At 60.3% G+C, this 27686-nt stretch overlaps 12 protein-coding genes across 12 annotated transcripts; 6 read left to right on the forward strand and 6 right to left on the reverse strand.

The window, feature by feature from the left end:
* Positions 1-39: 39 nt before the first annotated feature.
* BUD6 (Bud site selection protein 6) lies at positions 40-2886 on the forward strand (the record flags this gene model as incomplete). Its single annotated transcript, XM_060265851.1, has 1 exon — positions 40-2886. One exon carries the CDS (start codon positions 40-42, stop codon positions 2884-2886), a length of 2847 nt encoding a protein of 948 aa, XP_060121834.1.
* MJAP1_001904 (uncharacterized protein) lies at positions 2887-4177 on the reverse strand (the record flags this gene model as incomplete). Its single annotated transcript, XM_060265852.1, has 2 exons — positions 2887-3716; positions 3739-4177. The coding sequence occupies 2 exons, from the start codon at positions 4175-4177 to the stop codon at positions 2887-2889; spliced, it is 1269 nt and encodes a 422-aa protein (XP_060121835.1).
* A 63-nt stretch (positions 4178-4240) lies between these two features.
* SSL2 (DNA helicase) lies at positions 4241-6562 on the forward strand (the record flags this gene model as incomplete). Its single annotated transcript, XM_060265853.1, has 3 exons — positions 4241-4458; positions 4481-6443; positions 6467-6562. 3 exons carry the CDS (start codon positions 4241-4243, stop codon positions 6560-6562), a joined length of 2277 nt encoding a protein of 758 aa, XP_060121836.1.
* Positions 6563-8674: 2112 nt separating this feature from the next.
* On the reverse strand, positions 8675-9346 carry CSH3 (the record flags this gene model as incomplete). Its single annotated transcript, XM_060265854.1, has 3 exons — positions 8675-9021; positions 9045-9269; positions 9331-9346. The coding sequence occupies 3 exons, from the start codon at positions 9344-9346 to the stop codon at positions 8675-8677; spliced, it is 588 nt and encodes a 195-aa protein (XP_060121837.1).
* A 382-nt stretch (positions 9347-9728) lies between these two features.
* On the forward strand, positions 9729-10709 carry MJAP1_001907 (D/L-glyceraldehyde reductase; the record flags this gene model as incomplete). The annotated part of the gene is made up of 1 exon (XM_060265855.1): positions 9729-10709. The coding sequence occupies one exon, from the start codon at positions 9729-9731 to the stop codon at positions 10707-10709; it is 981 nt and encodes a 326-aa protein (XP_060121838.1).
* Positions 10710-10871: 162 nt separating this feature from the next.
* On the forward strand, positions 10872-11877 carry MJAP1_001908 (D/L-glyceraldehyde reductase; the record flags this gene model as incomplete). Its single annotated transcript, XM_060265856.1, has 2 exons — positions 10872-10886; positions 10909-11877. 2 exons carry the CDS (start codon positions 10872-10874, stop codon positions 11875-11877), a joined length of 984 nt encoding a protein of 327 aa, XP_060121839.1.
* Positions 11878-11907: 30 nt separating this feature from the next.
* MJAP1_001909 (nucleoside-diphosphate kinase) lies at positions 11908-12453 on the reverse strand (the record flags this gene model as incomplete). The annotated part of the gene is made up of 1 exon (XM_060265857.1): positions 11908-12453. One exon carries the CDS (start codon positions 12451-12453, stop codon positions 11908-11910), a length of 546 nt encoding a protein of 181 aa, XP_060121840.1.
* Positions 12454-13477: 1024 nt separating this feature from the next.
* On the forward strand, positions 13478-15967 carry MJAP1_001910 (uncharacterized protein; the record flags this gene model as incomplete). The annotated part of the gene is made up of 1 exon (XM_060265858.1): positions 13478-15967. One exon carries the CDS (start codon positions 13478-13480, stop codon positions 15965-15967), a length of 2490 nt encoding a protein of 829 aa, XP_060121841.1.
* Positions 15968-15993: 26 nt separating this feature from the next.
* On the reverse strand, positions 15994-17388 carry MJAP1_001911 (uncharacterized protein; the record flags this gene model as incomplete). The annotated part of the gene is made up of 1 exon (XM_060265859.1): positions 15994-17388. The coding sequence occupies one exon, from the start codon at positions 17386-17388 to the stop codon at positions 15994-15996; it is 1395 nt and encodes a 464-aa protein (XP_060121842.1).
* Positions 17389-17431: 43 nt separating this feature from the next.
* On the forward strand, positions 17432-19524 carry MJAP1_001912 (uncharacterized protein; the record flags this gene model as incomplete). Its single annotated transcript, XM_060265860.1, has 5 exons — positions 17432-17483; positions 17507-18028; positions 18051-18262; positions 18285-18456; positions 18677-19524. 5 exons carry the CDS (start codon positions 17432-17434, stop codon positions 19522-19524), a joined length of 1806 nt encoding a protein of 601 aa, XP_060121843.1.
* A 35-nt stretch (positions 19525-19559) lies between these two features.
* On the reverse strand, positions 19560-25576 carry MIP1 (DNA-directed DNA polymerase; the record flags this gene model as incomplete). Its single annotated transcript, XM_060265861.1, has 9 exons — positions 19560-20489; positions 20736-21884; positions 22488-23621; positions 23679-23788; positions 23882-24088; positions 24373-24380; positions 24607-25010; positions 25114-25286; positions 25372-25576. The coding sequence occupies 9 exons, from the start codon at positions 25574-25576 to the stop codon at positions 19560-19562; spliced, it is 4320 nt and encodes a 1439-aa protein (XP_060121844.1).
* A 347-nt stretch (positions 25577-25923) lies between these two features.
* On the reverse strand, positions 25924-27411 carry MJAP1_001914 (uncharacterized protein; the record flags this gene model as incomplete). Its single annotated transcript, XM_060265862.1, has 3 exons — positions 25924-26013; positions 26825-27319; positions 27409-27411. 3 exons carry the CDS (start codon positions 27409-27411, stop codon positions 25924-25926), a joined length of 588 nt encoding a protein of 195 aa, XP_060121845.1.
* Between the last annotated feature and the right edge of the window lie 275 nt (positions 27412-27686).

Consider the following 27686-nt stretch of genomic DNA (forward strand, 5'->3'; position numbering starts at 1 on the left):
CCGGCCGTGCGACGCCCTTGACCCCGTCGCGTAGCGTGGATGGAATCTGGACGGCAGGAGTATGCAGCGGGTGGGGCCGTGCCGCCTTACGGTGTAGACGGCCCTGGCCCTGCACGGAGTGCATCAGGAAGTAGTGCACGCAGTGATCCCCGCTCAATTGTCTCGCCGCCGCCCGGCGAGCGGCGCCGGAGTGCCCAGGCGCCGGGCGGCCCCTCGGCGAGCACCGTGAACCATATGGAGTCGTCGGTGACGCGCTTGCTCGTCGCGACCAAGATGCTGCTCGAGTCATTGACGCACTGGTCGCTTGGGCAGCAGACCGAGAGCCAGGTATCGGAGATTTACGTCCGCCTCGGCAACGACTTTAACGCGGCGCTCGCGGCGTTTGCAGGCTACGGAATCGACATGAGCGACATGTTCTCGGTGCCGTCGGACCTGCGCAGCTGCCTTGAGACGTGCCTATCCGAGCCCGCATCGCCCGCGGCGCTCGAGCAGCACCTGCCGCGCATCCGCGAGATCATCATCCGCCTCTTGCAAGGCCTCAAGGCGAAACAGGCGAGCTACAAACAGCTCCTCCTCGAACAGCGCTCGCACCCGGTGCAGGGCGTGACGGGGCCGCGCGCGCCTGCGCCGCGCCAGGAGAGCCGCGTCGAGGCAGTCCGCTCCCCGCCGGACGCGTCACGCATTGGGCCGCGGCCGATTGGCGCGCCGCTGCCGTTCCTCGGCAAGCGCGCCGCGCCGCAGGAGGCAGCGCAGTCGATGCGCGCACCGTCGCGCGACGTCCACGCCTCGGTTCCCCCGAGCTATGCTACAGAGCCCGAGCCGTACGTCCCTGCAGAAAAGACTGCCGCCCCCGAGCCCGTCGCCGCGGCGGAGCCCGAGGTGCTGCCCAAGCCGGCGGCCGACGCGCCGACTGCGCTTGCTGTACCCCCTGTTGCGTCCGACGCGCCCGACGCGCCGCCGATCGAAGCGCCGCAGTTTGCCTCGGCGCCGCTGCCCCGCGCCGACACCGGCGATCCGGACGACGTGAATTTGCGTGCGCTGCGGAGCCGCGATGCGCTCGAGCGCCGCGCGAGCAAGCGCTTTAGCGCCTACACCTTCAACAAGATGGGCGTCAGTTCCGGCCTGCTTTCTGGCGCCGGAACACAGCTGGGCTCGAGCCCACGCTCCTCGCTCGAGAACCGCACGTCGTTTGTACGCCACACGCCGCACGGTTCGCTATCGAATGCGAACGAGCTGCGGCCCGCGTCGATGATCTCGGACACGCCCGACGACTCGATCGCGTCAGCAGCCTCGGGGCCGCCGGAAGCCCTAGAGGCGCCCGCTGTACCCGTGCCCGTGCCCGAGCGCGCGCCTGCGCGTGCGCTGCCGACGATCGCCGCGAGTCCGCAAGAGCCCGTTTCGCCGGATTGGGGGCGCGTCGCCGATGCGCTGCCCGAAGGCGAGGCACCTGCGCCCCAAGAGACGAGTCTCGACCTCTTTTTGCAGCTCGGCCGCCAGACGCGCAAGGTGACGGTCGCCGTCGACCTCGGCGCGCCATCGCGTGGCCTGACGGTGGCGCGACTGCGTATGCTCTTTGTGGACCAGTTTGCGTACTCGCCCGGAATGGATGATTTCCCCGAGATCTACATCAAGGACCCCCAGAGCGGTGTGCAGTACCAGCTTGAGGACCTCGATGACGTCCAAGCGCGGAGCCTGCTCACGCTGAATATTGAGCCACTTGACCAGGTCAAGCAGCACCTCGACCTGTCCATGACGAGTGTCACGCGCGAGCTGCGCGAGCTGAAGCAGCTCCTGCGCGAGCAGCACGAGACGCAGGCGGAGGCCCCCCGTGCCGAGCACAAAGGCACGCCGATCGCCGATGCCGCCTTTCGTGCAGCCGGCCAGCGCATGTCAAGCTACGTCGCGACGCCGCACGCAGATACAGGGTCTTTCCCCGCGCGCGACGCGTCGAGTGCCGGCCAGCACTTTTCGGAGGAGCTCAAGACGCAGTACGAGGCGCTGCAGAAGCTGCGCGGCGACTTTGCAATCCTGCGCCAGGTCCACGGCGATGCCGAGCAGGACATGCGCACGCTTTTTGCCGACATCCGCGGCCAGGTCAAGGAGATGGAGCAGGTGACCTCCCTTGGCCCCTCGGCCGGCCGCAATTTGATCGAGTCGGGCAAGACCAAACTCGATGGGCACTCGCAAGAGGTCCTGACGACCGTGGAGGATTTGCAGGACCTCATCGAGGACCTCAAGCTCGACGTGAGCCACCGCGGCGTCAAGCCCAAGACCGGCGAGATGAACCGCCTCACGACCGAGATTGCCAATGCCACACAGAAGCTGGACGGGCTCGAGCAGTACATCCAGAGCGTCAAGCCCAGTTGGAAGAAGACCTGGGAGACCGAGCTGCAAAACATTGTCGACGAGCAAGAGTTTTTGAACTACCAGGAAGGGCTGCTGGTCGACTTGAAGCAGGACCACAAGGCGCTGCAGGACGTCTTTGCCAACATCCAGCAAGTCGTCAAGCTGCGCGACGTCGGCGGCGCCGACACGTCGGACCACAGCGTGCGCCTGCAGCGCTACGTCCCGCCGCCGCCGGACGAGGAGCACGAGGGGATCGGCACCGTGATGATCGAAGTGCGCGGCCAGACGATCGACCACGAGCGCCGCCTGCGCGCGGTGCAGGCCGCGGAGCGCTCGCGCAAGGCCAAGGCGGGACAGAAGGACGAGTTCGCCTCGGAGCTCGCAGGATTCGTCGACGGCAAGGCGCTGCGCAAGACCGGAGGACATCGCGAGGTCGAGCGCATTCGTCAGAAGCGCGACCAGACTACGCTGCGCACCATGCTCTCCAACACCAACCTCGTCGAGACAGAGGCGCAACCGGCCGAGCCCAATGCATCATAGCTACGAGACAGGAAGCATCGCCCAGAATGTATGTGTACGCTCGGAAACCGTCCACGCGACACGCACAGACGCCATGGGCCGGGTCGTACGCACGCCAAACACGGCAGTGTGCTGCGACACAACGACGCCTGCCGCAAAGAGGTCGGTATCGGCAGCAGGCGTCGCAGCCGGCTCCACGTCGTACGCCTCCGATCCGCCGGGGAGCGTGAGCGACGTGGCAGAGAGCGCCGCATCCGGCGCGTAGAGCTCGATGCGCATCGCGTCCATGAGGGGATTCGCGAGCGTGACATGCGTCACGCCGTCCACGGCACGTACGACACGCAGCGTCGGGAGAAACTCTTTGGCAAGCAGGCGCAGCTTGTAGTTGCTGGAGCTCGTGCGCAGATCTGGTCGCACGAGAATGTGCCGGCACTCGCGGCAGCGCTTGCACAGCTTGGCGAGCAGACGCACACGCTGGGGGCGCAGCGCACTTGCCTCATACGGCTGCTCGAGCGGCATCGCGTACCGCTGCGCCTCGTCGGTCAGACCCTGTATCCCATCGAGCGACGTGCACCCGGCGACAAACGCGGCACGCTGCGCCTCGCGAGCCGCCTGCCGCGCCTGTGCGCCGGCCGCGTCGACGGGCGGCGCAGGAAGCACGTCCGACTCGGGCGGCGGCGGCGCGACGTTTTTTCCTTGCCAGTACCGCGGCGGAAGCGCGAGGTCGGCGAGCGCTTTGGGCGGCGCAGCGCTTGGCTTGGGCGCACGCTGGAAGAGCGGCGCGAGGTGTGCGCGGACCTGGTCAAGCGCTGTCTGCTCAGGACCCGGCGCGTCTGCCGGTGGCATCGTGGCTGCGTAAGAAGATCGACGTACCGCTCAGTGTGCTTGCCTTTTCCGCTACGAGTCCTGCTCGTTTCGAGTCCCAGCGGCAGGCGGCGCACGAGAAAAAGTACGGCGGCACGCTCTGACTCGCCTCGGCGCTCGTCAGCGCCGCGTCGCGCGGCGGATCCGAGCCGTGGATAGAGAGAACGTGTGTGCACACGGGGCACGCAAAGCAGCTGCGCGCGCACTGTCCTTTTTGCGCCTGTACCGAAGTGCTCGGCACCTCGAACAAGCAGTGTGGGCAATAGCAGCTGCTGAGTTCCCATGCAATGCAGTCGTTGCAGCGCAGTTCGTAGCACTCCTCGCAAAAGTAGAGGCCGTCGAGCGATATTCCAGGCTGCGTCACCGCCGGCAACACGCTGGGGACGTGGCCGCGCGTGCGTGCGGTGCGCAGCTCGTCGTACGCACACGCGCACTGGTACGTGGTCATCGCCAGGATGGACCGTGCATGTATGGGGAAATACGCCGATTTTGCTTTCTCGCTGCGACGGCGATGTCGGCCAGTGCGGGGGACGATGCCCCCTTGTCGGGCCTGAATGCGGTCTCCTCGATCGTGCGCCGCGACTTTTCGCGCATGCCGCTCAAGATTGATCACAATAGCCGCCCCCTGTGGATCTCGCCGGACGATGGGCACATCATTCTCGAAGGATTCAATACGCTCGCCGAGCAGGCGCAAGACTTTCTCATTGCGATCGCAGAGCCTGTCAGCCGGTACGTGCCCCGTCTTACGCAGCCCGAGCTTTGTGCACGAGTACAAATTGACGCCTTACTCGCTCTATGCGGCGGTTTCGGTCGGCTTGGAGCCGAACGACATTATCGAGGTGCTGAACCGCCTGTCCAAGGTGCCCGTGCCCAAGTCCGTGCTCGATTTTATCCGCGAGTACACGGCGAGCTTTGGCAAGATCAAGCTGGTTTTGCGGCAAAACAAGTACTTTGTTGAGAGCTCGCACCCCGAGATTCTGCAGATGCTCCTACGCGACGAAGTCATTGCGGAAGCACGCATCAAGCCCGACGCCACCGCGGCGCCGGCACGGCCCGAAGCAGCGCCGAAAGCGCCAACCGCGACGTCTGCTGCCGCGCCGAGCCAAGGCGAGCAAGAGGGCACAGGCACGCCGGGCGCTCAGCCGGCCGGCGAGCAGGACCTCTTTAGCGCGGTGATTGGCGTGTACGATGCCGACGAGCTCGACGAGGACGACGCGGTGCACAGTTTCGAGATCCGCGAAGAGTTTATCGAGACGGTGAAGCGGCGCTGCAATGAGCTCGGTTTTCCTATGCTTGAGGAGTACGACTTCCGCAACGACCGGCTGAATCCCGACCTGGACATTGACCTAAAGCCTATCACGCATATCCGGCCGTACCAGGAAAAGAGTCTTGCCAAGATGTTTGGTAACAGTCGCGCACGCAGCGGCATTATTGTGCTGCCGTGTGGCGCCGGCAAGACCTTGGTCGGGATTACCGCTGCGTGCACGATCAAAAAGTCGTGCCTCGTGCTTTGCACCAGCAGCGTGAGTGTCATGCAATGGCGGCAGCAGTTCCTGCAGTGGAGCAACGTGCAAGACTCGCAGATCAGCGTATTCACTGCGGACGAGAAGCAAAAGTTCTCGGGTGCGTCGGGTATCGTCGTGTCGACCTACTCCATGGTAGCCAACACCGGCAAGCGCTCGCACACCTCGCAAAAAATGATGAACTTTTTGGAGAGCCGCGAATGGGGTTTCATCTTGCTGGACGAGGTGCACGTCGTGCCCGCTAGCATGTTCCGTCGCGTCCTGACCAAGATCAAGGCGCATGCCAAGCTCGGCCTTACTGCGACGCTCGTGCGTGAGGACGAAAAGATTGACGAACTGAATTTCCTGGTCGGTCCCAAGTTGTATGAAGCCAACTGGATGGACCTCGCCGCGAAAGGGCACATTGCGACGGTGCAGTGCGCCGAGGTATGGTGCTCCATGACCGCTGAGTTCTACCGCGAGTACCTCCGCGAAAAGAGCCGCAAAAAGATGCTACTGTACTGTATGAACCCTACCAAGTTCCAGGCGGCGCAGTACCTGATCCAGTACCACGAGAACCGGGGCGACAAGATCATTGTGTTTTCTGACAATGTGTACGCTTTGGAGGCGTACGCCATCAAGCTAGGCAAGCCCTACATCCACGGCGGCACGCCGCAGATTGAGCGCATGCGCATTCTGCAAAACTTCCAGCACAACCCGATCGTCAATACCATCTTCCTGTCCAAGGTCGGCGATACGTCGATCGATTTGCCGGAAGCGACGTGCCTCATCCAGATCTCGTCGCACTTTGGCTCGCGTCGTCAAGAGGCGCAGCGTCTCGGCCGCATTCTGCGTGCCAAGCGCCGCAATGACGAGGGCTTCAACGCTTTCTTTTACAGTCTCGTGAGCAAGGACACGGCCGAGATGTTCTACTCGACAAAGCGGCAGCAGTTCCTGATCGACCAGGGCTATGCGTTCCGCGTGATTATGAATTTGGTGGGCCAGCAAGAGATGCCAGGCCTCGTCTACTCTACCAAGTCGGAGCAGATTGAACTCTTGCAGAGCGTGCTGATCGCTTCGGAGAGCGCCGCCGACTTTGGCTCCGACGTGCACGCGGGCGAAATGGGCCTCGCGCCCGGCAGCGCGCCCAAGGCCAAGCGGATGACCGGCAGCCTCAACGCATTGAGCGGTGCACAGCACATGTCCTATGTGGTACGTATTTCTACTAACCCCAGGAACGCAACCGCTCCATGAACCGCTCTCTGGCCAACGACCAGCCGCGGCACAAGGCGTTCCAAAAGCGCCTCGCTGGCGCCAAGAAGCGTACATAGCACGTGGCACCACGTGGTCAGACAACCGCCGAATTTTGCTGGGGCAACATTGCAAATTGTATACCATCCCTGGGTCATCGCTCCTGGATTGCAATTTTTTTCCCTCCATACGCGTAGCGCGACTTCACGCGACAAGATTAACGTGATGGGCGATCCATCCATTTCATCGGCGATGCTGGACAGCGTCCCCATGGCCGGCGTACGTGATTCCGTGCTTACCCAGACTGTCCCGCCTCCGATCGAAACCGTGTCGATCAAGGTGGGGGATCTCTTTCCCAACATGAAGCAGTTCCGCGCAAAGCTCGGCCTGTATGGTATTACGCACAAGTGCCCGTACCGTGCGCGCCGCAGTGACAACAGCCGCTTTGTCGGCATCTGCCCCACGGTCATGAACGAGCTGAAAAAGGAGGACCATGGCCAGGAGTCGCCGGACACAAGCTTTGGGGGCGAGTCGAGCAAGGGCGCGATGCAGCGGGGTACTGGCAAGGCATCCTGCCCATTTAACGTCATCGCGCGGAGACGCAAGGAGGGTGGCGTCTGCGTGACACGCGCCATTCTCAACCACTCTCCAGACTGTACCGCGCCGGTTACGTTCTCGACCTCGGCGACGTCCGCGTACATGGCGCAGCTCATGGACGACAATGCGTCGACCATCGCGCCGCGCGAGATTGGAAAGTATGTTCACGAGGCCACGGGTACCAAACTGTCCTACTCGACCCTGTGGCGTACCTCGCATCTGCTGGCGACCAAAGAGCGCGAGCGACAGGACGCGACCTTTAAGAAGATTGTTCCTTTCTTGAACGCATTCCGCGAGGCGAATCCAGGGACACTGGCTGTGGTCGAGCAACGACCGGATGCGCGCTTCTACCGCGCGTTCCTTTGCCCCGGCGCGCTGGCGGGCGCGTTTGGCGACTGTCCTTTCTCGCTGCACGTGGAAGCCATGCCGATTACGTCGTTCCACGGCGGCTCTTTGCTGATTGCCTATGTCAAAGACGGCCTAGGCGCACTTGTCCCTCTTGCGCTCGGCATTACGCCGCAAGAGGACGAGGAAAATTGGCGCTTCTTTTTTCACCAGTTGCTCACCGCACTGCCGATCATCGGCTGCCCGGGCGTGACGGTGACGCACGCAAAAGACGCAGCGATTAACGACGCGCAACTCTCTGTGCTGCCGACGTCGCGGAGCAGCACAGCCTTTACCCGGTTAGACTGGACCGCGTCTGGAACGTTGCACGAGTACTACACGCAATTGTCGCAGTTGTGCTCGAACAGCTACTTTACCATCATGGTCGGTTGGATTACGCAGGTCGCCGTGCTCGTGTACGCGCGCTACGTTGAGCTCGAGACGGAGCACAGCGTCTTCCCCGGCGGCATCTTGGGCCGCTTGAATGTCGGCTCGAGCGGTTGGGAAGTGGCGTCGTTCGGCCCGTCCGACTATCTCGTGGTCAATGCACACGAGAAGCAACAGGTAAACCTCGCGCTACGCACCTGTAGCTGCGGTCAATGGATGGAGCACCCGTTCCCTTGTATCCACGCGACGCGCTGCTTGCCGCTCGAGCGGTTAGTCGGCCTCGGTCAATTTGTGCACCCCTCCTATTTCACGGAGAGTGTGCGACGATGCTACAGCCGCCGCATGGCCCTTATTGATGCGAATGCCGTGCCAGCGCAGGACGACCCTTCGATGAGTCGCGCAGAGCACGGGTTCGTGGGCGACGCAGCGACGAACCCCGATGCGGTGGTGATCCCGACCGAGATGCCATTGCTCCCGCCTTCTGCGGTTGAGACCGTGAAGCGTGGCCGTGGTCGCCCCCGTGTTGTTCGCTCGAACAACGGCGGGCGTGGCGCTGGGCTTGGCGCCATGTACCAGTGCGGCCACTGCCACGGAAAAGGGCACAATTCACGCACCTGCCCTCTGAACAACAAAAACGATAATGTGCCAGTGCACAACACCCCCCCGTCGGCAGGCTCGATGAACGCCGCGACGCAGTCACCGGCATCGGCCGTGTTTGGCGACGCTCCTGTCCCTTTTGCGATTGACGCCGCTCTTACGCATTCTACCGCAACTGTCTAGCAGGTATCTGCCCCCTTGTACCATTTCTGTAGATGCTATATTTCCTAGCTCCGCTTCTTCTCGTTGCGCTGCGCCTCGAGCTTGGCAATTTGCTCCAGGCGCACCTTTTCCTCGAGCTTGCGGTCCTGGCGGATGGCGTACCACTCACCGCCCTGCAGGAGTAGCACACCAAAGAGGAGCGCGGCGATGATCACGTTGGTCGCCGAGATGACCTGCACGAGCGAAATGCGCTCGGTCTGCGTGAGGGCCATGGTCGTGTTGCCGTCCTGGCGTGCCTTGCTGGCCTCGTACACACCGCGCGCGACGTAGTACTCGTCCTTGGGGTGCGCAAGCGCGCGCAAGTTGGGCAGCGTCACCGAGAGATACATGAGCAGCGAACCGAGATAGAGCACTGGGTAAGTAGTTGGGACGTACCAACGCTGCCCATGCCAAAGTAGCGGTCGTTCTCCGTCCAGCGGTGCAGCTTCGTGACAATACCAATCATGCCAAGACCAAGCACCGCGTGGAAGAACGCCGTGATGGTCAGGGGCGACGCAAACATGGACAGGTAGAACTCCTCCGCGCGGTCAATCGCGCGCTCCGTCGCGCGACCCTGGAACAGGATCGGGAAGTCAAACGTCGAGGTGACGAACAACACGCCTGTATCAGATACGCATGATCTACTTACCGTAAATGAACATGACGCTCCCAATCACAAAACCCGTGCGGAATCCCATCTTGGTAGCGATACGAAGAGACGCGAACGTGGATTGTCGGTGTTATCTGCCACGTGGCACTGCACTGGGGTGGCCCATGCTTTGTGCGGAGCGGGCGTCTGCTCTCTAAGAACTAGCTATTTCTCGAACGGATCAACAGCTGCTATGCAGGTCCGCTCCACCAGAGCCGTGCGCTCGCGGCATGCGTGCTCCGCACTGGTGCCTACGGTGATGCTTACGTTATCGCACCTAATATGGTGTCACCGCGCGCCTGCGCTCTGGCGAAGGAACAACCACGGAATTCGATCGAACGGCACACCTTCCCGCACGGACGCGCTTCTCGATCGGCACCGTGCAGTATTTAAATCCGCTTCCGGCCCCGGTCCTTTCGCATCCCACCAACATGTCTCTGAACAAGACGATCACTCTCAACGACGGCAACAAGATCCCCCAGATTGGCCTGGGCACCTGGCTCTCCGAGCCCGGCCAGGTTGAGGCGGCGGTTGAGCACGCTGTCAAGTCGGGCTACCGTCACCTGGACCTTGCCAAGATCTACCAGAACCAGCACGAGGTCGGTGCCGCGCTGAAGAAGGTGATTCCCTCGGTTGTGAAGCGCGAGGAGCTCTTCATCACCTCGAAGCTGTGGAACATCTCGCACAAGCCCGAGGCCGTTGAGCCTGCGCTGGACGACACGCTCAAGGAGCTCGGTCTCGAGTACCTTGACCTCTACCTGATCCACTGGCCTGTTGCCCTGGACGGTGGCCCCTCGGGTGAGCTCGTTCCCCAGGAGAATGGCAAAATCAAGCTGGACCTCCAGACTTCGCTGGTCGAGACCTGGAAGGCCGTGGTCGACCTCAAGAAGACCGGCAAGGTCAAGTCGGTTGGCGTCTCCAACTTTAGCCCCAAGCACATTGATGCCATCACCAAGGCCACGGGTGTGAAGCCGGCGGTGAACCAGATCGAGGCGCACCCGCTCCTGCCCCAGGACGACCTCGTGAAGTACCACGCCGACAACGATATCCACATCACTGCCTACTCGCCCCTCGGCAACAACCTCGCGGGCAAGACCAAGATTGTCGACTACCCCGAGGTGGCCGAGGTGGCAAAGAAGCGCAACGCCGACCCCGCGCAGGTGCTCGTCGCCTGGGGTGTGCACCGTGGCTACTCGGTCATTCCCAAGAGTGTCACTGCCACACGCATTGTGAGCAACTTTAACCAGATTGAGCTCTCGGACGACGACTACAAGGCGGTCTCGCACATTATCAAGACCGCCGGCGGTCACCAACGCTTCAACACCCCCATCACCTACACACCCACGTGGGACATCAACGTCTTTGACGAGGAGGTCGAGAAGAAGGCCACGCACCAGATTAAGATCGAGTAATCACATAGTAATGTAGCAGTACGATGGTGCTAGTACAGTACACGATGATCCCTCGAGAGTTTATCCGGTGAAGATCTCGTCACGTAATTGGGCGGCGGTGACCTAATCGGGTCGCACAGACGCAAGCTACAATCGGCCCCGCACGGCCTCCCAACTTCCTCCATGTCTTTCCAAAAGGTAAGTCTTCTTGCGCTCATAGCAGTACGCTACGCTGAATGACGGCAACAAAATTCCCCTCATTGGCCTGGGCACCTGGCAGTCCCAGCCGGGTGAGGTCGAGGCGGCTGTGAAGTACGCCGTCAAGATCGGCTACCGTCACTTGGACCTCGCCAAGGTCTATGGCAACCAGCACGAGGTCGGTGCTGCTCTTCAGCAACTCGTTCCGTCGGTTGTGAAGCGCGAGGATCTCTTCATTACCTCGAAGCTGTGGAACAATGCGCACAGGCCAGAGGACGTGGAGCCGACGCTGGACAATACGCTCATTGAGCTCGGCGTGGAGTACCTCGACCTCTACTTGATGCACTGGCCGGTGGGCTTTGACGCTCCTCCTGGCCAATTGCGCGCAGCCAAAGACGGCAGGGTCCAGCTCAACCTCGAGACTTCGGTGGTCGACACCTGGAAGGCGCTCATTGCGCTCAAGAAGACAGGCAAGGTCAAGTCGATCGGTGTCTCCAACTTCCGGACCGACGTCGTCGACGCGATCATCAAGGCGACAGGTGTCGCTCCTGCCGTGAACCAGATTGAGGCGCACCCTCTCCTTCCTCAGGACGATCTCGTGAAGCACCACAAGGAGCACAACATCCACATTACGGCCTACGCGCCGCTTGGCAACAACCCCAGCGGAAAGACCAAGGTTGTGGACTACCCCCAGGTGACCGAGATCGCAAAGAAGCGCAGTGCCGACCCCGGCCAGGTGCTTCTTGCCTGGGGCGTGCACCGCGGCTACTCGGTAATCCCCAAGAGCGTGACGCCTGTGCGCATCGAGAGCAACTTTAAGCAGATTGAGCTTACGGACGAAGAGTACAAGGCCATCTCTGACATCATTCAGTCGAGCGGTGGCCATGTGCGCTTTTTTACGCCGTACGGCACCTTCAACCCCCTGTGGGACATTAATGTCTTTAACGAGGAGGCGGAGAAGGCGGCTACGCACCAAATCAAGATTGAGTAGATAGAATGGTAGCGTGCGAGCTCTACATCGCTACATGCGTGCCTTTTCGAGCCAGCCATGTGCGTCCCATTCAGGAAAGACAAGCCCCAGCTCGCGGAGGGCGGACTCGTCCGAGTCCGAGCCATGGAATCCATTCCGGGTATCTCCCATACCGAGCTCTGCACGCAAGCACGAAGGCGCCTCCCATGCGGAGCGGTATGCTTTCGTCGGCCCAATTAACTTGCGCCACTCGGTAATGGCGCCGGGCCCGCTCAAGGCCAGGCCGATCGCACGGCCAGCCGTCATGCCGAGAATAAGGCGGTCGTAGTAAAACTTGCCTAGGTGCTCCGCGTAGAACTGCGCCGCATCCTCCTCCTCCCACGCGAACGACTTGGCGCGGAGGATTTGCAGGCTGGGATGCTCTCGCAGACGCCGAAGGGCATGGAGGATATTGGGCTCATATACACATACGGTCGGCTTGATGATGGCCAATGTAACATCCGGCACTTGCCTTGCGCTCGACGTCCAGCGCCGCTGGGGCCGGGCGAGGCTCGCTTGAGCGACCTGGCGTGCGGCGCCGACACGTGGTCCTAGCATGGCGGACGGCGTGTTGGGAGGTGGAGGTACCTTGATAGTGACTAAGCAATTTAAGCTTTTCTGCTCGGCAGGGGCAGTGACAAACAAGTAGCCCAGTGGTACCGAGTCGCTGCGAAAAAAAGGTACCGGTGCACAGGTCCGTAGTCTTGTTCCAATGGTCACCAATAACAAGCGCGCTAAGCAATACAGAATCAGGTCTTTTTCATCCTATAATAATACGATCAACGTCGGTCATACAAAGGGCATGAGAAGCTAGGACGATCGTGGTCCTAGGCAGCGCAGCTGCATTTGGCGTTTAATTGTCTTAGTTGAAACCAGCAACTATAACACGTGTTTCCTCACCAGGACCTATCCATAACTGGTCCTGGGTTTATAAGGTTTTCGGTTCATTCGTTCATGTCGTCATGGGTATTTCCTTGGATCGGTGTTGCGGGAACTTGTCCTTCCTCTGTTTAGAGGCCGCCACCACTGCGCTCCACGCTGACCGAGCGGTTACCGGCAGTGAAAGCGTGCAGCTGCGAATTGCGGCGGGAGTTGCCGGCACACGTAGCGGCGACAAAGGCGGCGGAGCTGTTGGTTAGTACTTGCTCTTCGAGAGGTGAGAAAAAAACGTACCCGACAAGAAGAGTGCTAGGACGAGAGAAGAAAGAGATCATGTTTGTACTGGTAGTCCGAGTGGGAGGAGATAGAGGTGGTACGCTCTTTTCCGTTCCATATGTACTCTCACTAAATCCGCCACTACCCAAAATTTATCAGCAGACTGACATCGTAAGGAACCAGATCGAGATCATACAGCCAATCATGTGTGGGCTTGTGCATGAGGTGATCTTGCCTCTGGTCAATTTTCTGCAGCGTGGCCAAGCCGCATGTCCTAGTTTGTTCTATCGGCCGAAAGAGCTACTGCGGCGCGCCGCGCCAGCCATCGATTGGGAGGATTATCGGTGTTTGTCACCCGGGCGACCGACGGTGCGTGTCGGTGCACCGCATACCTACAGTTGGGAGAGAACAAGCCAATACGGATCGAATGCCCAGTGTGGTCGGTGATACGAGTGCAAGGAGCTGGGGACAAGATACGCCCAGCTCGCTTCGCCGCTCGGCGCGGCTGAGCAGTTCGTCTCCACACCAAGGACGCACGGATCGCGTGCGCACACCGCGTTCCGAGACCATTTCGCGCGTGCGTTTGCAGGACAAAGGCAGGGCGAGCACCGGCGCGCCCGACGCGTCAGCATGGGGCTCGTCTTTGTACTCGGCGCAAACATCACGCGACGCATCGCTGGTGAGCAGCTACTACCTGCGCTCGCAGCCCGAGGCGCCTCTCGATGAAAGCACGTCGTTCGCCGACGAGTCCAACACGTCGGACGCGTGGAATGGCCTTGGGTCCCTTTTGCGGGGCTCGCAGCGTCCGCCGCAGACACCCAAGTCGTACGTGCGGAATGCCTCGATCTTGTCTGGGGAAGCGGACGACTATACCCAAGAGGACCAGTTTATGGCGCAGGTGGAAAACCAATGGCAGGATAACAACGCCGAGGCGGACGACCACCCGTTCGCATGCCAAGGACGCAATGGCATCCCGGCTACACCAGGGATGCCGACGCCGCATGTCCCTGGCGTCTTTCGCTCCGCACGGCGCGCACGACGCGTCGACCCGAACGAGTCGCAGGCGACCGAAGAGCCCTCGTTCCGCGCCGAGCCCGAGACAAAGCCGTCACGGGCCTCGATGTTTGAGAAGCCGCAGGAACCCGAGACAAAAGCACACGCCTCTCTTGGCGCGATACCCAAAGTGCTTTTGGCTCTGGGCATTCTTGCCATGGTGTACTATATTTTAATGGCGTCCCTGTCGGGTGTGTCAGTGCCCTGGCCGTCCAAGGAGACCACTGCGCCGCTCGTCGAAAAGCCGTGGCCCTCATCGTCAACGTCCGTGGACGAGCTCCGGAAACGGGTCGACACGCTGGAAAACGCAGTAAACAAAGTGTGGCGCTCGTTTGGCGACGTCGGTGCTGAGATGAAGCAGACGCACCATACCCTCAGCGAGCGTCTGCGTGCGCTCGAAGGGCGCACGGCCCTCAGCTCCACCGTCCAGGCGCTTGAGTCCGAGATGCGTGCGCTGCGCGCGGCGCACAGCGAAGGCGCGGCGCTGTGGGCCGAAGAAAAGAAGCAGACCGAGGCGCTTCTTGCGCGCCTCGCGGTCGTCGAGCAGCGTGGCGGCAGCGCATCCGGCACGCTTTCGAACGATGCAGCCGAGTCGATCCGTGCCAAGCTCGGCGAGCTCGAAGTGCGCATCGCTCGTGCGGCGCGCCAGGCGCAGCAGGCCGACCATGCCGCGAGCGAGGCCAAGAGTGCGGTCGATATGCTGCGTGCCGTCGTTCCCGAGCAGATGCCGGTCCGCTACGACCCCCAAACGAAGCAGCTCCGCGTGGACCCTGCGCTGTACCATGAGCTGCGCAAGGTGCTGGGCAGCGATGCACCCCGCACCTCGGCCAAGCCCGGCAGCTGGTCGTCGTTCCTTGAGGCGAACCGTGCCGAGCTCGAGACGCTCTTTGCAAGCACTGTCAAGGAGCACCTGAACGCACGCACCTCGTCCGGGGCGTTGTTGGACCGCGACGCGTTCCTCGCCCTGCTGCAAACCGAGCTCGCCCGCGCCAAGACGGAGCTCAGCACACGCTTTAACGAGAATGTGCACAGTCTCCAGAGCGAGATCCTCGGCAAGGTGCGGCAGCAGCAGGAGATGTACGAGCGCTCCGGCTCGTGGGAGGCGCCGTCGTTCCTGCACGAGTCCGTCCGTGCTAATAGCGAGGTCTCGTCGATGATCCACGCGGCGCTCGCGACGTTTGCCGCCGACCAGATCGCGCAGGCCGACTATGCGCAGTACTCGGCAGGCGGTCGCGTGATCCCTGCGCTGACCAGCCCGACGCACGAGCTGCGTCTCGGCGGCGAGAATGTGCAGAGCGTCCTGTCGATGCTCCAGTCGCTCTTGCCGATCCCCGCGTGGCCCGGCCAAAAGAGCGGCTCGTACGCGGTGCGTGGGCGTATGCCGGTCGTCGCTCTGCACCACGACAACTCGCCCGGAATGTGCTGGCCTTTCTCCGGCACGCATGGCCAGCTCGGCATCCAGCTTGTGCGCAAGGTGCGCGTCTCGTCGATCACCATCGACCACCTGCCTGCCGTGCTTGCGCTGGACGGCCTCACCTCTGCGCCGCGCGACATGGAGGCTTGGGGCATCCTCGAGACCGACGCCGAGCGCCGGCAGCTCGCGCAGTGGCGCGCGAAGCGTGCAAGGATGCACGCCGACGACGTCGAGCCCGCGCCCGTGCCCCCCTCGCCGTCACACGTGTACCTCGGTTCCTTCTCGTACGACCTGCAAGGCGCTGCGATCCAGACCTTCCCTGTATCGGCAGAAGGCGCCGCGCTTGATCTGCCTTTTCGCGTGGTGCAGCTGAGTGTGCTGAGCAACCACGGCCTGCGCGACTTTACGTGTTTGTACCGGGTGCGTGTGCATGGCGAGCCCGCCGAGTAGCTATAGTATCTACAGTACATGACGCATTAGTACCCCTCGAGGTCCAGTGCATCGAGGACCTGGCTGGGATCGTCGTCGTCATCCTCGTCGTCGTCATCCTCGTCGTCATCCTCGTCGTCCTCGTCGTCCTCGTCGTCCTCGTCTTCGCCTCCGTCTTGGTCGTGCTCCATCTCGTCGCCCTCTTCGCGGTCAATATCGAAAGGGGGGATCGACTCCTCGTTCGCGTCCTGCACGTCAAGAGAGCGCTCGCGCATCTGGTCCTTGGCCACCACGAGCGGCGTCCGCTCCGTGTCGGCCAGGTAACTCGTCGGCGGCAGCACGGCAGGGTCGGAATGCCCACTCGCCCTGATCCGGCCGTGCTCACTTGGGGTCAGCGGCGGAATTTCGTCCACGTCCATCACGGGCCGTGCACGGGGCGTACGGAGGTCCTGCTCGTCGCTCGGCGGCCTCCGCACCGCGGGTTTGTCCGCGATCGGCAGCAGCTCGGTGTCGTCGTGCGATGCGGCCCCCGACTCGGAGGTGTGGCGCAGGGTTGACGTGTGCGATGGGCGCCGCGATGAGCTGCGTTCGTCGCTCGACTCGTACGGCGGCGCCTCGGATATATCCGACATGGACAGGCTCGATGGCGTGCGCGAGCGCGGCCATGCAAACGCAGCCCATACCGCACCGAACCGCGCACGCTGCGACGCAATATAGTGCTCGCTGCGCTCAAAGTGGATGCGCAGCGAGGGGTGCTGCACCGTAGCGCTTTCGCTGAGCCACGCATCTTGGAGCGGTGGCCCCGAGCTCGGCCAGAGCCACGCAGGAATGCGGTCGCGCTGAGGGAGCAGCACGCCGTCCGGCTCGCCATAGTGGTCGACAAAGTGCGCGAGGTGCTTGGGCACCTCGGCCGGTGCGCCGGACAGGCGCTTGGCCGCGAGGTGCGAGCCACGGGCGAGCTCGTCGCGGATGCTCGCGTCGGTCCACCCCTGGATCTTGCGCAGGCATGCCACGAGCGTCGATGTCGCCTCGACGCCGTCCAGGCAATGTACATACAAAGGAAGGTTCTCGCGGTTGAGCAGCTCAAGAATAGCACGGGCCGCGCCTTCGCGCGTCAGTCCGCCGGTCTCTTCCTGTGGCTTCTCGGTGCGTACGTGCACGAGGCGCACGCCAGTACCACCATTCTGCTGCTGCGCCCACGCCGCAATCGCCTCGTCACTGTCGATGGGCTTGGGCGTGAGCGAGACGATCGTGCGCAGGTGCAGCGTCTCGAGGTAGGGCAGGTTGCGCTGCTTGGGGTATGCGCCTCGATACAGACACTCGGAAAATGTAGTGACGCGCGCAGGCTCGCCTGAGCTCGTCTCGGACTCTGTGTCATAGCCCAGCGGCGGGAAGGCCACCGTTCCAAAGCGGATCGGCGGCGCGAGCGGCACACGGCCCATCGTGGACGCTCTCAAGTCACGTGTGTGTTGTTGCTTTCCTACGATGGCCTACGTGCGGGGCACACAGGCGCCGATGGACGTGGAGCCCAATCGGCGTACGTAGCGCGGGCTAACGCAGCGTCGATCTTTGATAGCCCCGTGCAAGATGTGGGCGACGTCTCGCTGATGGATGTCGAAGAGAGCGCGCCAGCGACGCAGGCGCCCTCGTTTACCGAGCTGCGTCTCGAGGCGCAAGGGGCGGTGCCAGGCATGCGCCTTCCGCCGCGTGAAGAGAAAAAGCTGGAAGAAGTCCCGAAAGAGGTGCCGTCGCCGAAGGTCGAGGAGCCCGAGGCGCCCGAGGAGGCACCGGAAGAGCCGGAGGAGGAAAGCACGCTCGTGCTGCGCAAACAGCCTACGCTCCCGAGCTCGCGCAAGGCGTTGCAGCATCGCTCGTTCAGCGCGCGTGCGCGCGACTACCTGCAAGGACGGCGCGTCGACGGCGAGCCGCGGCCCAAGCTGCTCGAGCGCCCCGAGGTCCTCTTGACCTACGCGCAAGTGATCTTTAACGCAAGCATCCTCGTCGTTTTCCTCTACCTCTTGTTTTGCATGGTGTACACGATCCAGCGCGACGTGTCGCAAAAGGTGCACGAGTACGAAATTGGTACGTGGCCGCTCTTACGCAGAATATCTCGGCGAGATTGCCGCATGCAATGCAGCCTACCAGGCGAACCGCTGCGGGACAGACATGCAGGCCCCGGCCCTGACCGAGGCGTGCGCGACGTGGCAGCGGTGTGCGGCGCGCGACCCGACCGTCGTGGGGCGCGCGCGTGTCACGGCAGAGACCTTTGCCGAGATCCTGAATGGATTCGTGGATGCTGTGAGCTGGAAGACTATGGTAGGTCGCTTTTCTTACGCAGCTCTTTTCGCTGCTTACCTTGTCGATTGTTGTCGGAGCGACCAACTCGACGCTGTCCTTCTTCCGCGGCTCGGCGACAAAGAGCGAGCCCACGTACGCGCCAAACTACTCCGCGCCGTACTATGCACAATACGCGCTGCCGCCGGACTGGGAGGGCGGATCGCATGCTCCCCGTCTGCGGCCGCGGCGCGCAGACGATGAATGATACCCTTTACGGTCCGTAGCTCGACTTCTTGGCCTCCACATGGCTGGAACCCCTCGTCGAGGTCTGTGCGACGGCGATGTCGGTCCACGTTGATGTCCTGCAAACGGGAACGGTGCGCATCCACCCGTCGCACCGGACACAGTCTGCAACACGGAGTGTTCTTCTCCGGCGTTTCTTGTTCCTCACAGACAGGACATGGACGGAAAAGCTGCCGATTAACACGTACTTGATCTCGCATCCCGAGGGCTACATCCTCTTTGACACGGGCGAGTCGCCTAGGTGCAAAGAGCCTGGCTTTTTCCCGTGGTGGAATCCCGTATTTCACATCTCGGTGGATCTGGATGTACCCCAAGATGTCGGCATTGTAAGCCTACTTAAGCAGCGCAACCTCGAGCCGGCGGACGTCAAGACCGTGGTCCTCTCGCATCTGCACCACGATCACGCAGACGGCATCTCTGACCTCCCGCACTCGAACTTCTTTGTGAGCCCAGATCACTGGAACGCGTTCAAAAATCCGCTCCTGGCGACGCTGGAAGGCGCGCTGCCAAAGCAATGGCCCAAAGGATGGAAACCGAAACTGCTCTCCCAGACAGACAAGCCCGTCGGCCCGTGGAAAACTAGCTACCCCATCACTAGTGACGGACGTGTGGTGGCAGTCGATACGCCAGGACACGTTCCCGGCCATGTTTGCTTGGTCGTCTATGGCGACAATGCAACCTACGTGCTGGGCGGCGACGTCGCCATCGACCAAGAACTGCTAGATCGGGAATGGACGGACGGCATCAATGCAAACCCCCTGCAGGCCGCCGCATCGCTCCAAAAAATCAAGGCCTTTGCACACGAACAGCCCATTGTGCTCTTGCCTGCCCACGACCCCGACTCGGCCGCGCGCCTCGCCGGCAATGTGGTCTACACGCCTGGCTATAGCAGTGACATTACGCCCAAGGTGTATCCCGATGGGCACGCATGGCTGATCATGGTTTTTCTGGGACTCCTCGCCGTGCTCCTGTACCACCGCCGCCGGTCTGTTGCATAGTGTTCGTTACAGAAATAGTACACGGGAATCGCAGACTACTTGTCCGGCACGGGCTGCCGTGTCCTTGCGCTATTCTGCACACGCTTCGCGTGCTTTGCTGCTTTAGCACGGCGCAGCGTCTCGCGGTCAAATACCATACGCGCACGAGCATACTCGCGCTGAAACTGCGCTTGCATATCACGCTCGGCGTCCACAAGTGGCGCAGTCCATTCACCAGCGTTTCCAACAGGCTCGTGCCCACCGAGGGAAGCACATTCGTCCTTGGCAAGCTGCGCCATTTCCTGGACATTGCTCCACTGTTGCATGCGACGCTCGCGTCTCCTGCGCCGGTCACGAATCATCATTGTCATTGACTCGGGCTGGTCAGGCTTGTACCGCAGCATCGGCGGATTAAAGAGCGTAGGAGGCAGCAGCGCTCCAGTCAGGTGGTACTGCTTTGGCGCAGGCGCGGGAGGACGGCGCGATGCAAGGCGGTCTGCCAGCGCTTGCATCTTTTCCATACTGGCCTCAATAGCACGCTGCGAGGCAGGGTCCGCGCACGTCTGCAAATGCTCGAGCAACATCTTGCCACTGGCACACCAATGCCAAATCTGCGCACGCGACGTGATCCGCTTATTATGTCGCATTTGCGTACGGAGGAGCGGGAACAGCGACTCACGCACAGCAGGCTGGAGGCGGTACACGGCCCGAAGTAGTTTGCGGTACAAGTGCAAGACATAAGCGCGGTATTCGGGGTGTTTGTACATCGGCTGCCGAATGCGCACCGGACGAGGCGGCAGCATCGCGTAGTAGTCTGAGAAACGGGAGCAAGGCTTGGCAGAGGTATGCATACTTCGGCGTCCTTTCCGGGTCGGCCGGTTGGCCTGGTGCGCATGGAACGCCTCAGCGAGAGAGCCGGACAGCTTGGACGCATTCGGGCTCGTACGGCGAGCCAGTGCGCGCACCTCGTTAATGTCAGAGGCAGCCTGGGCTTGCAAAAACAAGAGACCATCACGACCATCACAGCGGTGTTGTTGGTCGGATGGGACGTATACAGGAACTCCCGGGTCCTCGGTGGCAAACATACCAGGTACAAGTCCGTCCTTTGGCATAGGACCTTGGTCTTTCAGAAGCGAGCCATTGTGGGTATGTTGCAAGATGTCTTGAATGGATAATGACTCGCCTGGAGCAATAGGCATGGGTTGGGACGGCGTGACGCAAGGATCACTGACCTCTTTCCGCAGAACATGGTCAATGTCCACCTCCGCAAACCACGCACAGGTTTCCGGAAGATCGCTCATGTTCAGCTTGTAGGCAAACATGGCACGCGTCCAGAGGTTGGCAATTTGTAATGCGAGTGCCGTACGGTGCTTGTCCTCCTCTTTAGCAAGGTATCGCACTTCATCATGGACGCTTAGCATAAACCGAGCACTGATCTGGTAGGTCGTGCACAGGTGATCCATGGCCGCGACAAGCATGTGTAGATAGTCGACGCCACTCGACTGGACGACCCAGTTGATACGACTCGGCATGTAGTCTTGATTCCCTCCGGCGGCATCCGGGAGATGCTTCTTGGACAACGCGGCTGTAATGCCACAGTCTAACGCCGGCGTGCGGGGCGTATCGCTCGTCGCAATCTCTTCGAGCTTGTTGAAAACGAATGACTCGGTACCACCGTACCAAAAACGGCGCCCAAAGAGGTTGGTCGACCGGACCGTGTTACCTTTGGTGGCCGCATACAACTGCTTGGCGCGATGAGTTGCTTCAGCAAGCGGCATACTGGGGTTTGCTTTGAGCAGTAGCTGCGTCGCATGCTTGATCCCTGCGCCGTAAATACGACTGTAGTTGAAGACTTTGGCTTGGTTGCGACTCGTACCGAGAATGCTCGCCGTCTTGCTGTGCAGATCCGTGCCCTGTGACTTGGATCCTTCAAGCGTCATCCAACCAATAGCTGTCGCGCCATGCACACCAAACTGTGCATCACCCATTACGCTGCAAATCCACAACTCTTCGCTGTCGACATCAGCGCCGACAATGCACCAGCCAGGCGGGGCACGGACCATGGCTTTAAGCTCCGAGCCAATGCGATTCGGCTTGGCATTGGAAGCCGTGAGCCATGTCTTTTCAATTGCACGACGTGTGACTGTGCCCATGGAAATAACATGAGGAAGAATCAGGCCGCGCTGGGTATCCGAGTCAAAGCCCATCGACGTCTTTGCCTTGCCGTCCCAAACAACCATCTGCTTCTCCACGCGGTCACGCACACTGATCCAGTAGGAGCACATGGCATTCATTTCCACTGCACCTTTCGCCGCTTGTTCACCAGATTCATTGGGGTGCAGACTCTTGAGGCGATTGCTCTCAAAGTAGGGTAAAAAGCTCTTACTGAAGGGGTTGCCGACATTGCTCCCATCTCCATTGGCGTGAGGAAGTTTGTGGAAAGCGTACATTGAATTCTGGCGCTCCACCTCGCATATGTGCGGATCACTCTCCTCCGTAAAGGTCAAGGGAATGCGTCCTTGTTCAGTGTCAGAGTGCCTAGTCTCGGTGCGGTAAACCCAGCCATGCTGTCGAGAGCGATACAGCGGACACTCGTCCCAGGCAAGCTTGAGGAGGAGAGGGGCAATCTTGGCACGGATTGAAACAGCGACATCCTGGTCTTTTGCAACGTACAGATCCCAGAACCATTTTGGCCACCAAACCGAGTCCTGGGAATCAGATGGAGCTGCAGGTGGTACCATAGTCCAATCAAGGGAAGCAAGCTGCTCGTCCTCGAGTGCCGCATTAGGGCCAGCACGGATGGCTTCCTCACCCACTTGGCGAAGTAGTGCATCAATCGTGTCTGCATCTTTTTTACCTTGAATCGCAACAAGGGCCGCCTCGCCAGACGGTCCTGCCCCGGAGGTAACGTTCCGCTTCAAAAGAACTGCCTGTGAGAGCGGCGACGAAGAAAGAGCCTCGGTCGTCCCGTCCGCGCGACGTACGACCCAACGGCGGTCATCCCGAAGTACAATGTCGCCGTCCACGCGTAGGCGGAGTAGAGGGATTACCATAGCGATGCGGCTGTTCAGCTTGGTCTTGGGGTCCTCATACTTTCCGCGCGTCCACTTTGGGACAAGTTGATCGACAGGCAGCGCCCCTTTTTTCGGCCGCTTCGGCGTCCAGTCCAACTGGGCATACCAAGGGTCAGTTTTCCACCACGGTTGTACGCGCTCTGGGTTCCCATTATAGGCATCGATATCGCATACGCCACTGTCCTTGAGCACATACGTAAGATTCTTTAGTGCGGCAACGACTGCCACGTTCATCTCATCAAACTTGGCATTCGCCTTAGCTTGGTAGTCTAGCCATGCCTCATCGACCGGCAAAAATGTGCTTCCGAGCGCCAACACACCTGCAATGGTAGCTGGGTGGGGACAGCGCTCGACGAATGCAGGCCACACCTTGCAAAAAACAGAGTGCGTTGTCGCAACGTCGTTGGCGCAATAAGCCAAGAGTGCCGCGCACTCCTCGCGGATCTGCTCACGCGGTGTACCATCGATGAACTTGTTGCGCGCTTCTTTGTCCATTTCGATGTTGCAATGCAATGCGGCGACTTCAGCCAGCGAGTTCCGCGAGGTGACATCCTGCCAAAGGACAGAGCTCTTCTCTTCGACTGAGTCCGAGGCAAGGCTGCTTTCGTCATGGACATCCAGCGAAGCTTCCATAAGTGCAAGATGGTCCTCCATGCTGCTCTTTACCTCATCCGCCCAGCCGTCCAGCTTATGTACGTCAAGGCGGGCCAGTGCATCCGCATCGAGCTCACCGTCATTAAGCAACGCGCGGATAAGCTCTTTTGCGTCGTCCTCGACCATCTCAGCAGCCAACAGCTTCTTGAGTTTTCGCTCTGCGCGTTTTCGCGAATGCATGACCCACTCGGCGCGCTGGGGAGACGAAATGCCACTCGTGGCGACGTGCAGGCTCATGGTGTCCAGCCAGCGGATGCTGGATGAGTGCAGCGTATACTCATCGAGCACAGCAGCTCGGTCAAAGCCAGCATTGTGGCTGATAATTAAGCGAGGGGGCGCACTGCCGTTGCGGGGCCCCATCGGGATCAAGTGCTCTGCCGTCTCGCTCCTCTCGCCTGTACCCGCAAGCCATGGCGAGACCCAGCTATACCATGCCTCACTGCTTACAGCAGTTGCCATCACGGGAAACTGGCTCTCGGTCATGAGTACCTCGACGTCGAATACGAGAGCAGATTCTTTCACGTCAGGGTACGGAACCGACTCGGGGTCGCCAAGCCCTGCAACATCGCCTTCAAGAGTACGTAGGAAGGGATACCGAGTCCACCCTGGTGCCGTAGAAAAGGCCGTCGGCTGCAAAGGCACTCCGGCACGTAATGAAGGATCCAGGTCGAGCCAGTTCTTGGCACTCCACCACACCGAGTCGTCGCCGAGGTCCTCGACGCGCGGGACAGGCGGGGAAGGCAGGCGCTTCGTTGCAAACGTCTCGGCGTATCCTAACCATGGCTGTGCGGCGCGGCGTCCAATGGTCCAAAAGTGCTCGCCAAGATCCTTCCCTTGGAGTGGCGGCAGCTGAAAGGCTGTCGAAGTTGGCTTTGACGCTTGTGAAGCCTGCAGTTCATGTTTGTCTAAGTGAGCAGAGCATATATCGAGGGCCATAGGATCGACTTTCGGCATCTCATCCGCATTGGGGAAAAGTTGTCTGTGTAGTGACCGCTCAAGCAATTGCACGCCGACAGGATTGCATGGCGCAACATCATCCTGTGTATGTGCTGACTGTGTCTCAACCTCGAGTGGTCGTTCCTGTGCACCGATGGTATGCGCACCAAGTGTGGGATATAGGTCGTGAAAAGAGCGCGCATACTCGCCTTGCTTTGAGGGACTAGCAAGCGGCCCTGTGCGACTCCGCGCGTCACTGCGTTTCTCTCCATATTGTATGTAGGTTTTGCTTAAGCTCCGGTTCCCTAAGGAGCGTAACCGCACGCTAGTCACGCGCTGCGCAGCACGGCACAACGACCGGCTCGCTGCGACGTGCATGTCACGATCTGGGGAAAAATGAAGCCCGATCGGATCGGGCTAAGGGTATCATTCTGGCTACATATGGCCGCGGGTGCGCTCGCGAGCGGCGAGCAGGCTGCCCTTTTGGAAGCGTACAGATAGCGAGTCGCTGGGTATCAGCGGTGCGCCAACTGGCGCATTAGACGTTTGCGCATGCTGTAAGTGCCGGTTAGAACGCACTCGCCGCGGCTGTGGTGGAGGCTCGTTGGGGGTGTGTCGACGCGCAGGCGGCGAAGGATCACGCGGAGGATGGAACGAGACAGGGGGAATAGCACGAATACCAACAAACAGATCTGGCGACTCTTGGCGCAAAATGTAGGTGTGTGCACCAACAATCGCCTTGACCCAATCGCGGTGTGCGGCCGCATCGGGTTGTGTAACATACGCAACGGTGCGATCCGTGTCCAGGCTAGTCCCCTGGCGGCGCAAGGCAAACCCATAGGGCTTGGAAATCGCAGATCGGGCATGGTCAACGAGGTAGAGATCGACGTCAACCATGGAACATAAGTGTGTGTCATGTTTTCCCTGCGTTAGCAAGGTCACGTACCGATTCAGAGCTCGCGGTGAACAGGGCGTGTTCACGCAGCTCGAGCCATTTTTTGGTCCATTTCCGTGGTTCGCTCTGAATAGAGACCCATCCCCCCAGTGTAGCCGAGTAGGATGGTGTGTGCTCGGGGCGCAAGAGGGTGGGCCACTCGGTCGTCTTGACCAGGAAAAAGCCTGCGTCATGGCCACGCGAGCTGATCACATCACGGACACGTTCATACTCACGGACAGGCCGTTCTGCGTTAAAAAAGAGACGTACCAATTCCCAGGTCAGGAAGCACATCAAATACGGCCCAGCCATTCACACGGTCTGCACACGGCGCAAGGTGCATCTGAGACACGGTCGCTTGCAGCATCTGGCGGATCATGGCCTCTTCTGGGAGACTCACGACTGTGTATCGCTGCACATTCAGCACAAACACTCGGTACGACTGAGCTTGGGTGCGAAGACCCATGCGACCCATGGCGTGCGTAGCATCATGGACACCTTGGTGGCTCGGAGGCAAGCCCATGCCGACGCTCGGACCAGCAGGGTCATGTGCCATGTACGGCGGTGGCTGTGCACGGGGTGCCGCAGTGGGAGAAACATGGGACCGGTACTCCGCGCCTGTAATGGGCGTAGGATTGTGATGGATCGTGCTCGGCAAAATGGCAGGGATCGTAGAAGGAAGAGGTTCGGCAGGATGTTTATCGGAACGCGCTCGGTGGTACTTGTTTGTGGCGGAGCGCAACAGCTGCTTGGGCGCCAGCATCACCGTGCCAGAGCGCCTAAGGGGAAATGATTCAGAGCTGCTGCGTTTGTGTGCACTCATCATTTGCTGTTCGCGCCGTACCGTTTTTTCACGCGCGATCGGAGGAACGCGTGCAGCATTTGGGGGTTCGGACGCGTCGGCGCGATTCTCTACAGCCATCGATCCGTTTGGGAGTTTTCCTTCCAGAATCAGAAGCGCTCTGTCATTCTGCGCCCGCTTCTCTGCCTGGATGATGCGTTCGTGAGCAGCCTTGATAGAGAGCGCTTGCGCGCCGAGCGGAGCATCGTCATCGTCTAAACGCGTCTTGTCAGGCGGTGGAGGGGCCGGCTGAGAGTACGCGTCGTGGCCATAATTGTCCTCTTCTTCACTGGATGGGTCACCGTACGCGTCTTCATCGCGTTCATCATCGCTCCCCGTGTATTCCATGTGGCCATGATCAGCTAGGAGGGGGGACGCCTGCACGCCAGCATGACCCTGTGTAGGTGGCACTGGTAATGCAGAGTGGGCATACATGGTACCCAATAAAAAAGCCTATGCTAACGCCCGTGGTGCCCCAGCGGCAGCTGTCAGAGCTGAATAGGGTTGAAGAGAGAGCAGGGTCGTGGCGCTGATCCTCGAGTTCCCCCGCAGCCTGGGATAAACACTTTGCGCGCCTTGCCAGGGCTCATTGATTATGTAATTACTCACGCCGCCTCGCGTTTCGGCCGGTATGCAGAGATCGTGGTATTTGAAACGCCAAGCTGCGTCTACAGATGATGCGGGAATTTTGCCTCGATTTCACGGCGTGCGGGGGCGTAAATGATGAACTGGGCCAAGACAATGAAGTCGAGGATGATCGTGCCTGAGGTAAGAGCGCACAGACATACCCAAGCTACCCATAATCCAGCTAGCATTTTCAATGAGGTAACCGCGCGAATGGTCCTTGAGTACGATAGACTGGGTTAGAAAAAATTCACGCACCAGAACGTAAGTGACGTTGCCCCCGACCGCGAAAACGAAGAGCGCGAGACTCAGGCCTGCACACTTGGTGTGGCAGTTTTTGAAAATCTGGGGGATGCGCGATGCAATGTACAACAAGGCGCTTAACCAGCCCAGCAGCTGAGCGTCCCAGCGCAGAACAACTGGGTTCTCTTCCGGAGACTTTTTCAAGATAAGCGCAGTGTGGTCTGCCAGAATGGAGGACTCGTCCACAGAGTACCACGCAATCACACCCGTAACAATGACAAAGCCAAGGGTGATCATATACTTGAACATAGCAAACTGGAGGGGGGTGAACTGGTCGAAGAAAACAGTCACTGACTCGCACACCTGCTCCCACGCCTTACGCAGGCGGCTCTGAGCAACTTCCACTTGACCGCCAACCAGTGGCGTAGTTTCAGTCGCAGTAGGGGCATCTCCAGTTGCGCCCGGCGAGATAAGAGCACCGCTTTGGTAGTACTTTCCATAGTACCACCACTGCCAGATAAGGAGTAGGTCGCAGACACAGTAATACGCGGCCAGGTTAATCTGCAGTGTCAGTATGCACCGAAATTAAAACAACCTACCATTGTCCAGAGGACTCCCTGCAAGAGACCTCCGACCAGGTTGAATGCATCACCGCCTAACCAAATTAGGATGAACCAAATGGACAATCCATCGGTGGACTTCAAGACGTAGTTCTCGTGAATTTGACTGAAAACGGGAAGGGCCTGCGTAAAATGAAATGAAGGTCAATAAACGATACAGTGAGTTTAAATGTCACAGCAAAGTCAAGAGAAGGAATCCAAGTGTTAGGAACAGTCGCGGCACAATAGCGTTAGAAGCGGTCCAAAACAGTCTCGGC

Source organism: Malassezia japonica, chromosome 3 (genome assembly GCF_029542785.1).
Source record: "Malassezia japonica chromosome 3, complete sequence".
Lineage (NCBI taxonomy): Eukaryota > Fungi > Basidiomycota > Malasseziomycetes > Malasseziales > Malasseziaceae > Malassezia > Malassezia japonica.